At 38.5% G+C, this 13,453-nt stretch overlaps 1 protein-coding gene across 2 annotated transcripts in view; it reads right to left on the bottom strand.

The window, feature by feature from the left end:
- The window catches only part of caprin1b (cell cycle associated protein 1b), a 93,199-nt gene that overhangs the window by 55,936 nt on the left and 23,810 nt on the right, over nt 1-13,453 (bottom strand). The window contains exon 1 of one of the 2 annotated variants that reach the window (XM_073049632.1): nt 11,179-11,514. The exons of the other annotated variant lie outside the window; for it this stretch is intronic. Coding sequence (XP_072905733.1) covers nt 11,179-11,367 — 189 coding nt within the window. The 5' untranslated portion in view covers nt 11,368-11,514. Of the gene's footprint in view, nt 1-11,178; nt 11,515-13,453 lie in introns of those variants that run through there. 2 annotated transcript variants of the gene reach the window in all.

Genomic DNA, 13,453 nt, shown 5'->3' with positions numbered 1-13,453 from the left:
CCACCAATACCAGTCACATGCGCACACCTCAGTCTCACTCCCACCAGTCTCGCATTAGTTTTGGCAATGCGTGGATGTGCGATCTTGTGCTCTTAAACTTTTGTTGTTTTTACCTATGGTGCAGTAATTTTGTGCTTGAAATATTTAACTATGTCTCCTAAGCGACGGATGCAAGTCCTGGGCCATCAGCCAAGCAGCAGAGAACTAACTTAACACTTGAAAAAAGGTTGAAAATTATAAACAGGGCGCCGTCAGGTGAAGGTAACACAGCTCTGGGACGCTACTTCGGCCTGGGTGAGTCCACGATCAGAAACAAAGAAAAGTGCTGAGAAAATAAAAAATGCAGTGATTGATTCATCACAATTATCTTCAAAGATTGTTACCAAAGTGCGTAACCTGATTATGACAAAAAATGGAGAAAATATCAAGTTTGTACATTGAGCATGAAACAAAAGAAAAAACACCTAGTTCCGATCATCTTTGTGTGAAAGCTTTGGAAATTTATGGTCGCCTTTGTTCAGGGGCTAGTGAGGAAGTGTCAAGTGATATTGTTAGCTTTAATGCAAGTAGGGGATGGTTTTCTAAGTTTGTTAGTCGTCACAGGCTTCACAATATAGCTGTGCGTGATGAGCAAGCAAGTGCTGACCACAAAGCTGCTGAACGCTACCCTGTGCAGTTGCGGGCTACGATAGCTGAGTTAGGCATCACACCAAAGCAGATGTTTAATGCAGACGAGACCGGGCTTTTTCTGGAAGCACATGCTGAAACACACTTACATAAGGATGAAAAAACTGCGTCAAGTTTCAAGGCAGCAAAGGCCGAAGGAGACTGTAAGATGAAGCCTCTCTTTGTTTACAATTCACTAAACTGTGCTAATAAGGGTTTGAGTACTGTACACCCTAGTATGTTAACTTTCTGTGATTTATTACATTGAATATTACCTTAAATTGATGAAGTATAATATGAATGTTACCTTGTGGTACTGCTTTTGTATCGTATTGGTATGAAAATGTGAATAAATTACTGATAAAAACATATTTAAGAAGCCTTCCAGAATGCATCCCTGTTTTCTCCATTTAAATAATTATTCACATTATGCGTTGACTGTGAGGAACGTATTCTCTGCATATAATGAGGATAGGGTGTTTCATGAAAGCAATAAAAATTCTCCCCATCTACTTAAACAGACCAATTTACAAACCAGGAGGCATGGTAAAGTATGTAGCAGCTAACATTAACTTCAACTCGAGGGATCAATTCCCACCACTTGCTGTAATGAGTTTGTACAATCTTCCTACCACCATGTGTGTTTCCTCTGGATGATCCTGTTTCCTCCCACAGTCCAGACATTCTGGTTTGTAAGTTGTTGGCATGTAGGCTGACCCAATACATCCTTGTACTGTGTTGGTTATTGACAGAAACAACATATTTCACTGAATATTTTATAATATTTATGACAAAGTTAATCGATTTGCAATACTGCAACTTATTACTTTTCTAGTCATTTGCTGCTGCTGTAGTTAAACATTTCTCTATGATCTCACTGACACTGGCAAAAAATGTTAACCACAACCAACAAACAACAGCTTGCCCACTATAAACCAAGGAGTTAACTTCAAGAAAATTACTTTTAAAATCTAACGTTGACAAACCAGGAATCAGATTATACACACATTACAACAGAATTCTATCACAAGAAACAACGATAGAACCATAGAACCATAGTGTGAGCATTTCAAAATCATCATTATTTTTTAAAATTGGACATCATTGGCCAAGCATACATTCATTGTCTGAAGAACTTTTATTTTGGAGGAGGGAGAGAAAAAAATGAGCCACACCTTAAAAAGTTACAGTACTTCCATGGCAGACCAGCAAAATCCTTCCAAGTCAAGATGAATAACACCTGGAGGGGAAATTTCACATTGTATTCCCATGTACTTGCTGTCCTCATCATTCTTAGTGGTAGGGATCACAGGTTTTGAAATATTGTCAGAGTAGTCAGGGCAAATAACTATTGTGCATTTTGTAACAGGGCACATTTAGGGTAGTTGTGGCAGCACTTTAAATTTGAACCTACTAACTGGAAGATAACTATCATTGTTTATTCATGGCTAATATGCTATGACACTAGAAAGTGAGGAAATTGCCCAGAACAATTTTAGACCACAAGACATAGGAGCAGAATTAGGCTACTCGGCCCATAGAGTCTGCTCCATCATTCCATGATTTTTTTTATCCCTCCCCAACCCCATTCTCTTGCATTCTTCCCAACATACTAACCAATAACCTATCAACCTTTGCTTTAAATGTACTCGTTGACAAGGCCTCCACACCCATTCATGGCAATGAATTCCAGGTTCACCACCTGCTGGCTAAAGAAATTCCTTCTCATCTCTGTTCTAAATGGATGTCTGGTCCTAGACTCACCCACCATAGGAAACATCCACTCTATTTAGGCCTTTCAATATTCGATCGGTTTCAATGAGAACACTCATTTTTCTAAACTACAGTGGGCACATGCCCAAGTGCTTCTTATACATTAATACAAAATCAATACATTGATACAAGATCAATCTTCTGAGCCACCTCTCCAACATTAAAGGGGGCCCAAAATTACTCACAATACCCCGAGTGTGGTCTAAACAATGCCCTGTAAAACCACATCTTAAATTCTTAATCTTATATTCTAGTCCTCTCGAAAGGAAATGCCAACATTGCATTTGCCTACCTTATCATCAACTTAACCTGCAAGTTAAACTTCAGGAAATCTTGTACAAGGACTCCCATGTCCTATTGCACCTCCGAGAGTTAATTTTGCTCCATGTTTAAAAAATATTCTACCAAAGTGCATGACCAAACACTTTGCTACACTATATTCCATGTGCTGCTACTTCGCCTATTATCCCAATCTTTCCAAATCCTTCTACAGACTCCCTGCCCCCTCAACACTAATTGCCCTCCATCTATCTGTGTCACGTAGATCTTAACCACTATTTAGATTAAAATCTACAAGACACAAATTATGTAATGAAAGTCTGGGCGAAAAAACATACTGAAGGTGAATTGGTCAATGCTGATGCAATATACATTCAGAACATCAAGTTTCAACAAGCTTGGTGGCAAAAATATATCCTTACTGAAGGGGAGAAAGAGCCAATAATAATTAGAGTTTACTTCTGAGTTGCAGAGTATCTGTTGAGTATTACAGAAATATTAGATGATTTCATCTCTAAGATTAGATTCTCTTAATCAAACACAAGGAAATTGTGGAACAAAGTCATCTTTTCTTTCCCACAATCAAAACTAAAGCCCCTCAAAAGAACGTATATGACATATACTAAATGCAAACATAACCTATCAATGCATAATCAGAATGAATATATGCCAAGGTAATCTAGCAATATAAAAAACTGCTATGAATGTTCAGCAAGTGGCATATGTCAAGAGTTAATGTTACAAGTTGAAAATGCATTGTCAGAACTGAAATCAAGAAAAACCAAGTTAATAAGGGAAGTCAGATTTGTACCGGAGATTGGTTGCCTAAATTCACCAAAGGAAGCACTCAGAGGCCAAATTAACAGAAAAAGAGGGGAAAAAAGGGGCCATATAATAATTGGATGACTTACCAAAAAGAACAAGTTCCCTAAATTTTGGAATTTAATATCAAATCCAGAAGATAACATCCCTGATGAAAAAAGTGCAGATCCTCAAAATTGCATTAGGCTTCACTACAACACTACAGGAGACCAGAAGTTTGGAATTAAATTGTTTCATTTAAAAATACTATTTAAGTCTCTGGAAGATGTAAAGTGTAGAGATAATGCAGCAGGCGTGTCATTCCCTTTGGTTGCACGAGGAAGTACTGTAAGATGGGATGTGATTGGTGAGGATGAAAATGCAGACATTTGTGAAAACAATACATCCCTCAATGTTGAGAAGGGTATGGTGGAATCATGAAGCTAGTAAGGATTTCAATAGTTTTATATTTACTCTATTCAGAGAGAGAGGAAGTGAGAACAAATGTGTGGGAAATCAGAGATGAGGTCAAAAACCCCATACACTATGATTCAGGAAAGATGGCAATGTCTTTGTATGGAATGATGTCATCCAGGCAACAATGATGAAATGGAAGAATTGAGAGAACAGAACCCTATCAGGAAGTAGAGAGGACATAAGTCGAGAAGGCAGCTGTGTGCATTTGTAAGATTGTAATAGATTCTGTGGCTAGCCTGAGAAAGATATCCAGAAAAGTCACAGATGACCCATCTGTGGAGGATGCACCTAGAGTAATAGTAGCGACTCCCTAGGAGAATCAGAACAAATTCTGTATTTTGCAAAAATTCAGCCAGAACTCATACAAGCTCCATAGCTACAACTCAGATTTTTAGATACTTTGACTTGGAGAAGTTGCTCAATATAAAGATGAGTTCAGCTAAATGAGTGGATGGGAATGAGTTGTGTGCCTATGCAAAAAAAAAGTGAACTGTTAAGACCTTCCTGATTGTGGATAAAAGTCAGAAGAATTGCATATCATAGCAAAATAAACCAAATCAGAGAAGGTAATTGGAAATTGTCTATGTGCTGGAGGGCACCAGAGGTGTCATGGATGTGAGAGTGAAGGGACTGGACAAAGAAAGAAAAAAAAAAGGAAGATAAAATGGAGAAATATATTTTCAGTAAGAGCAGGCTGAAACCATGGATCTGCCTGGCCAATGCTACTTATAGACCATGGGCAGAGGGTAGAAGGCAAGGCAATACCTGGAAGAATCTGTGGAAGGAAGGTCTCCTGAGGAAAGATGGTCAACATTTCCCAGGTCATAAGAAAGTGAGTTCAATGTTAGGATCATGATTCAGAGGAATGCATGGCTTATGCAAGTAAAAATTAAAAAATCTCAACACAGATTTCATAAATCTGGATGGAAAGAAAAATCATGTAACCAAGAGCTGGTGTTTAGCACATATGAAATAGAAGTCAGTTCAGACCATAACAGCATCACTCTTGCAGGCAGGTTTGGTGACATTACCTGGTCTGGTTTTAATAAGCAGGGTGCTGCAAGTTCAGAATGAACTAGGTTACAGCGCATGAAGCAACAGGAAAAAATAGTGGTCAATATCAGCAGTTAGCAATAATTATTAACAGAGGGCAAGAAGCAAGAGAGAATCCAAATGGATAGGGAATTCTGGAGAAAGGAGCCAGTGCCCAAGACTCTTGGCTAATGTACGTCTAGATACAGACAGCTTTAGGTTCAAGATCAATGTGACTTTCTTTTAAATTATTACAGAAGCCTACAGAATCAAGAAGAGAGAAGAATAGCCGTTAACTCGGCAGTGGAGTTATCAAGGCACCGTCATGACAGTGTTTCCGTAGCAAGCTATTCTTGTTTTTACGAAGCCAAGTTGCTAGCTCGACGCTCAACCCAACTTGGATATGAACTCTTCGCTCCAGAGTCCGGTGCTGATATTATTGCGCCACCAAGAGGGCCTACAGAATCAGAATTATTATCACTGGCATGTTGTTGTGAAATTTGTTAATTTAGATGTTAGATTCTTCTAACTAAATTTTTAAATTTAGGCTGGAGATCCTCACTCCAAGCCAAGGGAACATTTGCTCAATTAATTGAATAATCATGCAAAAATTAAAACCCCAAGGAAGAAAAATCATGGAAATTTTCAACAAAGAGAATTGATCATGGACAATGACAAAAACATCAACTTTGTTCTGGAAATTTAATTCCCGACCAATTTTGAAAATGGATCACAAACAGTAACATATGCAATGGCATTCATTGTTTTAAAAAATAGCAAAATTTAATTCAGTTTATTATATTAGCAAAGTAAATTCTGTGAACAGGATACTAATATCAAAATACAACTACAAAATTATCAAATTTAGTTTCCACTCATATGAAACATGAGAAGTCCACTTATACAAACTTTTATTATAAAGAACTTTAAAGACTACGGCCAAAAAACAGCAAAGTAAAACATGTTGGATAAATTATAGTTAAATAAGGATGAAGTCCCAATGTCCATCTGCATGGCTGGATGATGTGAGATATGCTGCAATTCCCTATTCCTTACAAGACTAGACAAGCATGAATAGTAGAGAAAGAGTAATTTGAACATCAGAACCAGAGGAATCAAACTTTAAACATTTGAATCAAAAAGGATGCCAAAATAAATTTGGTTAACTAGCCACCGAGAAAAGAAAGTTACTATTTTATATATGGCAGTTATTACAATGTCAAATGTTTCCTCTAAAATTTTAAACCAAAACTTGTCCAATGAATAATTCCTGAAGGATAAAGTCATCTACTTCACTAAAAGCTACCTAAAATTTGGTGATCCATGAGGTAGCCTGGATTAAGTATATACAATGGCTCAAATAATCCAGGCAGATTTAGCATCTCTCCCCCCTCCCATCACAGCAAGCTTCCTTTCTTCATTTCCCCAAACATCAAATATTTGAAGCACATCTGCACTAAACCCAGTATAGAAATAAACTAATGACTTGCCCAAACATTTGTTTTTTTGTCCTTAATTAATGCATTAATGAAATATGGCTGTAGAGAAGAAATTTGCACATGAATTTCTGCTTAAAAGCATATCAAAACAGATTTTAAAACCAGTTTTAATTTGAAGAGATGTTTTCTACAATTCTGATCAATGTATTGGTCTAACAAAAAGTAGGACAAAGTTTCTGATTTATAGGAACAACTTTAATTGTGAAATAATTTTGAAAAAGCTGCAATTTATTATGCAATCTATATGACTTGACAACAAAAAGCTTGAAAAACATGTGCATTCATGCCTCAATGTGAAATGGTTTTAGCTATAATTATGAAGAAATTGGACACAGTGATCAACCATACTGGGCAGCTTTAAGCACAATGCTTCTATGGTAAATCCAGGCTTCAAAGTTATGCTTTTTAAAAAAAATAAATTCAGCTTACCAGCATTCAGTCAAGAGCAAAGTTCAATTTTTTTTGTCTCCAGAGTACATTATTAATTCATTTGATTGGGCCAAGCAATCTTGTCAATTCTACCGAATCTTCAAGATAACAGCAAAGCAACTGGTGTTCATTGTTATGTGGTCTAGCAACTTCAAAAGACAATGCTGCTAAGTACAATAATCCAAATTCGCCAATCCTTGTTAATGCTCCCTGTAAATTGCATTCAGTCATCTGCCTCACTGCTGCAAATGTTACAATGCTGTTATACTTAGATGGCTTATCCCAAGAAAACTTACAAAACATAATGGACCATTACCTCTATTTTTCCTTGCAATACAGGAGCAGCCATTCAGACTATGCTCTATGCTGGCTCACAGTGCAGTCCCACTCCCCACTAATTTTACCTGCAACCTTTATATTTCACATTCCACACTCATCTATAAAGTCGGGAGATTTATGAATAATCAATTAAGATACCAAGCCAAGAGTTCAGATTGATGCAAACCATTTTAATCCCCCTCTCTACTGCACCTGTCTTGTCCTCAACTGCCAAGGTGTAGCCAAAGGCAACCAGAGGAACAGCCCCTTTCATTCCATCTAGGCAGTCTACGACCAAATAAAATGAACACAGAATTCTGATTTCAGATAAACTGCTCCAATTTGCCACTTTTCTCTCTCCTCCTGATCTACCCTATTCCTCCTACACACCTAACACCAAAATCACCCTGCATCTTTCTTCTATCCATCTCCATTATCCTCCCGAGACCAGTCTTTCTACTGGGTCCTCTGCCCCCACTTCTCCGATCTACCCATGAACCTCCTTTAGTTGGTTCCAGGACTCCCCTTCCTTTCCGATCAGATTCCATCACCTGCAGCCGTTTGTTCACCACCCACTTATCATCACACACTCTAATGCTACTTCCACGCTTCTCTCCTCCAACTGCCCATCACTCCTCACGTGGATCCAATCACTTGCAGGCCCTTGCTCCATATTCTCTCCATCTAATATTAGTTATCTCTCATCTACTCTTGCAGTCCAAATGAGACTTATCCACTGTCCACAGATGCTGCCTGACCTAATGAGATTCTCCAATAATTTGTTTATTCTGCTCCAGACTCCATCAACTGCAATCCCGTACCTCAATTTTATTTGGCTCAAGCTAAATTTATTTCCCAGATTTCATTAAGCACAATAAGGAAATGCTTCCCTTTACCAAATCACCAGGATGCACCAAGCTCCATGCCACCAGACACCACAGATTGAGCATAATGTTAAAAGACACAAATTAAAGCCAAGTGCATTCCAGGTATAATAGTAGTCAGAATCAAATAAATATTTGCAATGTTTCACGTAGTTTCAATTAATTCCATTTGCCGCACCAAAAATAAAACATCCATTTTTGAGGCAGTCATGATCTTCAATAACAGCAAAGCTGAATAAAATTCTAGGTATCCAGTACCGTTGCTCAGCCATCAGTACCAGCTGCTTTGCCCTTATTATCATCTGAGATTGATCAACAAATTTCAAATAATTGCATGGTATTTCTTTTGGATCTTTACTATAAATTAAGGTAAGCACATACTTAACAAGGAATAATCTTGATGCAGTTATGAAGTGTCAGAATAAGTGTTGTAAATAACCCACATTATAGATGCTCAACTGATACAAGCATTGTGGATTGTTTCACTGGCTCCCTCAAAATGATCAACACTTTGCCGAGACAGACAATGCTTATAATCGACTTTTCTCAACATACAGGTACTGAGTAATTATGCAACATGGTAGGGCAAAAACAATGGGAAGAAGTGAAAACAGAAAGGAAGCAAGAGTGAAATGAGCAAACAAACATCTGTCTTGGATTCTGCCTTAAGCATTTTCTTATATTTATATACTTCTTTTGGATAAAGCTAGTAAAGACTCAATTGTTCAAATAATACAGGAAATATTTCGCCTACCCTACATACGTTGATTCAAGTATTTCCATTTCAAGAACAGATGTCAACTGAAAAATAAGTAATTTTAAAGTAATTTAAAGAAGTGTCCTTTATAGCTAGCAGTCATCAATAATAGCTAGTACAGCAAACCCCGTAGATCAGAAAGTTATATCCATGCCAAGTTAACTAACTCAGTAAAACTTCAATTATGATTAGCTCCTATAACCTTAACTCCTAAGGCGAAAATCAAGCCCAGGGTTGCACTCATTAGTAGCAGTAACAATGAAAAAATGTGCACACACTAGGCAAGGACAAGTTCTGCATAGCATATTTCTTAGCATAAGCAGCCCCCTGATAGTGATTAGACAAGCTCACAAGAAAAATTGTATTAGTGATGGGTTGAAGTCTATCGGCACTGAATTAAGAATCGTTCGTTCCACTGCAATGGCTAAAATTTAAGTAAGGAAAAAGATTGAATAACAATTTATTATTCATAAGCTTCAGTTTAAGCAATTTTCAGAGGAAAAATAACACAGCCGCATCTTTCAGCTTTAAACCTCAAAGAGAGAGCAGGGATAGAAAATTTTGACTAAGTATTCCTCTATTGAGCTACTTATACAATGGCGATACAAATCAACCTCAAAATAACCATATTTTATGGTTCATGTATATCAGAACAAGAGTTATATTTGTTTCAATTTACTCAGAGGATGATCAAAACCATTTGCATTATGAATTTGAATTGAATCATTTAAACTGGATTCGTAAGACCAGCTTGAAAACAAAAATCCCTGTAATCTTAATAGATCAATGCCAAACCACCCATGGCTGCCACCCCGGCTGGTACAAAACAAGTCCTTCAGCATTCATACATCCTTAAAACTGAGAACCAGGAAGGTGTTGCATTATTTACCATTGAAGAAAGTTTGCAAGATGGAACTTGGAGAATAAACGAAACAGATTTCAACTGCGATTCTTTAAAAAAAAATTAGACTCATTGTTCCCTCTATTGCACCATGTTAGAAAACCACAGGTGTAAATGCCCCCACCTCACCCCTAAACTGATTGATTAAACAATTTTCGCTCCTTTCATCCAATAATATGGGTATAGCTTCTGAAGAACACTTCTGAAATACCATATTTTGTCCTGAAAAAGGACTTCTATGGTTCCTCCAAAAGGAACCATACAACCCGTTTACACGATACAGTTCACATGACACAATCATCTCAGCCAAATACAAAAACATGCAAATTAGTTCACCAAGCTAATGGAATGTTTATTTAATATGCTGTAGCCATCAAAAAATAAATATTACCATGCAGAGCATTTTGCAAATAATTCACTTTGTCTCAACCACAGCAGCTTTGTTATCCAAAGGATTACATCTGATTTATGATTCATGTTTATGGTGTTTCATTAGTTGTGTTCAATGCAGCAAATTACCAAAGACTTAATTTAAGTAATGATATATAAAAAGGACAGTTATGCAATAACCTGTCACGTTAGTATGAAATAAAAATACAGAAAATGCTAATCAGCAGTATTGTGGAAAGAGAAAGACAATGAAGGGTCTTTACTAGAACCTCCCCCTCATCCAACTCCCGATTCAGCTGCAAAAAAAAATTAAAGATTGTTTATCACAAGTAATTATACTTAATTTACATTTAATATAATCTTAAGAGCTCATAACATTAGTCACTTGGAATGAAGTGGCAATCAATATGAGAGAACATTCCCCCACTCAAATATGCATCAGAAATTCATCTACCCACTTTGGTTATGACAACATCAAATAAATTTAAAACGTATCAATTTAACTTTTAAAATTTCAACGGAACTAGCCTCATCAGTTTTTAGTGTTAAGTTTCAAATTTCTTTCAAGCTGTGTGAAAATATTTCCTGAAATTAACCCCGCATGGAGTTTAATTTATTTAAATCGCTTCCATGTCCTCACAAAAAAATGTAATTGAAGAATTAACAAATTTACAAAAAACATATTTGCTTATTCTAAACATTTAATCAAGAAAAAAAAAACTTAGAAGACACCAAGTCTAGAGTGGCTGCAGCTCTTTATATTAAACTTCAAGCAATGCTTTCGAACTACAGCAGGCATCTACTATGACACCAGTATTCAATCTGAAGAGGGTTCAGTTAAGCATCCAATATACAAAGCGTGAAAATCTGAGATAGCTGCGGTATTATGGAGCTCCAATTTGACTAGCATTCATTTTAAATGAAGGCCAAAGCCTCCTGCACTGGGACAACTAGGCCTGGCTCCCCTCTTACCTTCTTCTTTTCCATGTTGCGCACTTTCTTGTCGATGACATTGAGAACCTGCCTGAGTGCCTCATTCTGCGGGTGCGCCGCCTGCCCCTGCCCGGCCTGGAGACTCACCGCAGTGGCGGCGGCAGCCTCGGCTCCGGCGGCGGAAGAGGATCGGGATTCGATTGCTTTTGTGGCGGTGGCTGCTGGCATTTTCCCTCTTTCTCTTGGAAGCTGAATTAAATTTTTTTAAGGCGGCTATGAAACAGGCGCTGGGGGAAAAAAGTTTCTACTTTTGTTGAAACGAAAAAAAATGCGGAGAAGCAGCTGGAGCTCTCTCCGCGCGACAGCACACCGAGACTGAAGAGCGGGAGCGCGCAGTGGGCGCGCACTCGCAGCCATCGGCCAGGACCTCTCAAGGCCCGTCTGTCCGCACCGCGCCGGCGTCCTACAAAGCAGCCCCCATTCGACCGGGGCCCCAAATTGAGAATGCATCCCATTCTTATAAATGTATTTTAAATAATACACACGAAATTTGACTAATTATTTTTTAAAACCGGCTTGTATTTACTAATGAAAAGCAACAAAACATTTTAGGCACTCTTTCGGCAACTAAATACAAACTAAATACAAAAGGAAGGAGTAACTAATGAGCAAGCGACTGGAGCTGCAGGCCGCGCGGCCAGAAGTGAAACCCAGTGAAATTAACGAACACTTCTCATACTCATGAGTGTCGTACTCTCCTGAGAGATATGTAATTTTTTTTATTATATCCACGTGAGATTCGTCGTGTAATTTACTGATAGACACCAAAGAAAACATGACGTTCCACGCAAGGCAAATTAAACATTTTGAAAGCAATACGATCAATTAGAAATGCCTCGAATATTCATTTCTGAAGCTACAAATTCCTTACTCGGTTCCATAAAGTATTTCCAACCCTGTGCTCTTCGATCGGGCTTCACCAAAGGAAATACCAATCAACAGCACGCCATGATAAAACATGACCACGTTTTAAGGCCCACGTTAAACAAGCTTTGCTACTCTATTTTTTTTAAAAAAAATCCTGTTAAATAATTAATCTGAAGAGTTACTTCACTTCCTTCCACAGATGTCATGTAATCTGATTTCCAGCATTTTCTGTCCTTATTTCGAATTTACAGGATCTGCAACTACGCCCACCACCCCTCCCTTCCCCCCACCCCCACGCCGCCAAGTCATGGCAAAGTGAAGTCAATTTGTACAACCTATAAACCTTGTCTTGTAATAATATCATTCTCCACAATTTTCGTCATCTCCAAAAGGTTCATACCACTAAACACATCTTTACCTCCCCACTCACTTTCGCTTACCCCAGGACTGTCCCCTCTGTAATTTCCTTATCCATTCGTCCCATCCCACTAATCTCCCTCATGGCACTTAAAACTTGCAAGCGGCCAATGTGCTACACCTGCCCATTCACTTCCGTTCAGAGCCCCAGTCCTTCCAAGTGAGGCAACACTTCACCTGTGAATTTGCTGGGGTCATCTATTGTATCCAGGGCTCCTGATGCAGCCTCCTCTACATTGGATGACCTGTCGTAAATTGGGGACCACATTATCATGCACCATCACTCCATCCACCAAAAATGGAACTTACAGGTGACTCGGCATTTTAATTCCTATTCTGACATTTCGGTCCGTGGCCTCTTGTTGAGATCACCCCCAGCGTGGAGGAGCAACACCTTATATTCTGTCTGGGTAGTCTCCAACTTAATGGCACGGATATCAAGTTCTCTTTTCAATTTAAAAAAATTCCCTCCTTCCCCTCTTCTTCTATTCCCCATTCTAGCCTTTTACCTCTTCTCACCTGCCTATCAACTTTCCCGGTGCCTCTCCTCCTTCCCTTCCTCCCACAGTCCATGTTCCTTTCCTATCAGATTCTTTCACTTCTCGCCCTTTACCTTTCCCACCCAGTTTCACCCATCACCTTATAGCTATCTTTCTTCCCCTCCCTCCACCTTTTTATTCTGGCATCTTCCCTCTTCCTTTCCCGAACTGAAGGGTCTCAGCCTGAAATATTGACTGTTCATTTCCATGGAGGCTGCCCGACCTGCTGAGTTCCTCCAGCATTTTGTGTATGTTGTTGTAATGTATTCTTATCAAAAACAAGCATCTAATCGCAACGTCTTGATGGGGCAGGGGTCTCAAAAGGCAACAAACTGAAGCAAAATAGAAATGCCAATACACAAATCAGGTCAGAAGGCACCTTTAAAAGTTGTACAGAGACTGTTTCAAGTCAGTGACCTCCTTCCATGAGA

This window comes from Hemitrygon akajei, chromosome 6 (genome assembly GCF_048418815.1).
Source record: "Hemitrygon akajei chromosome 6, sHemAka1.3, whole genome shotgun sequence".
In the NCBI taxonomy this organism is placed as follows: Eukaryota; Metazoa; Chordata; class Chondrichthyes; order Myliobatiformes; family Dasyatidae; genus Hemitrygon; species Hemitrygon akajei.
This window is presented reverse-complemented; position numbering and strand designations above follow the sequence as displayed.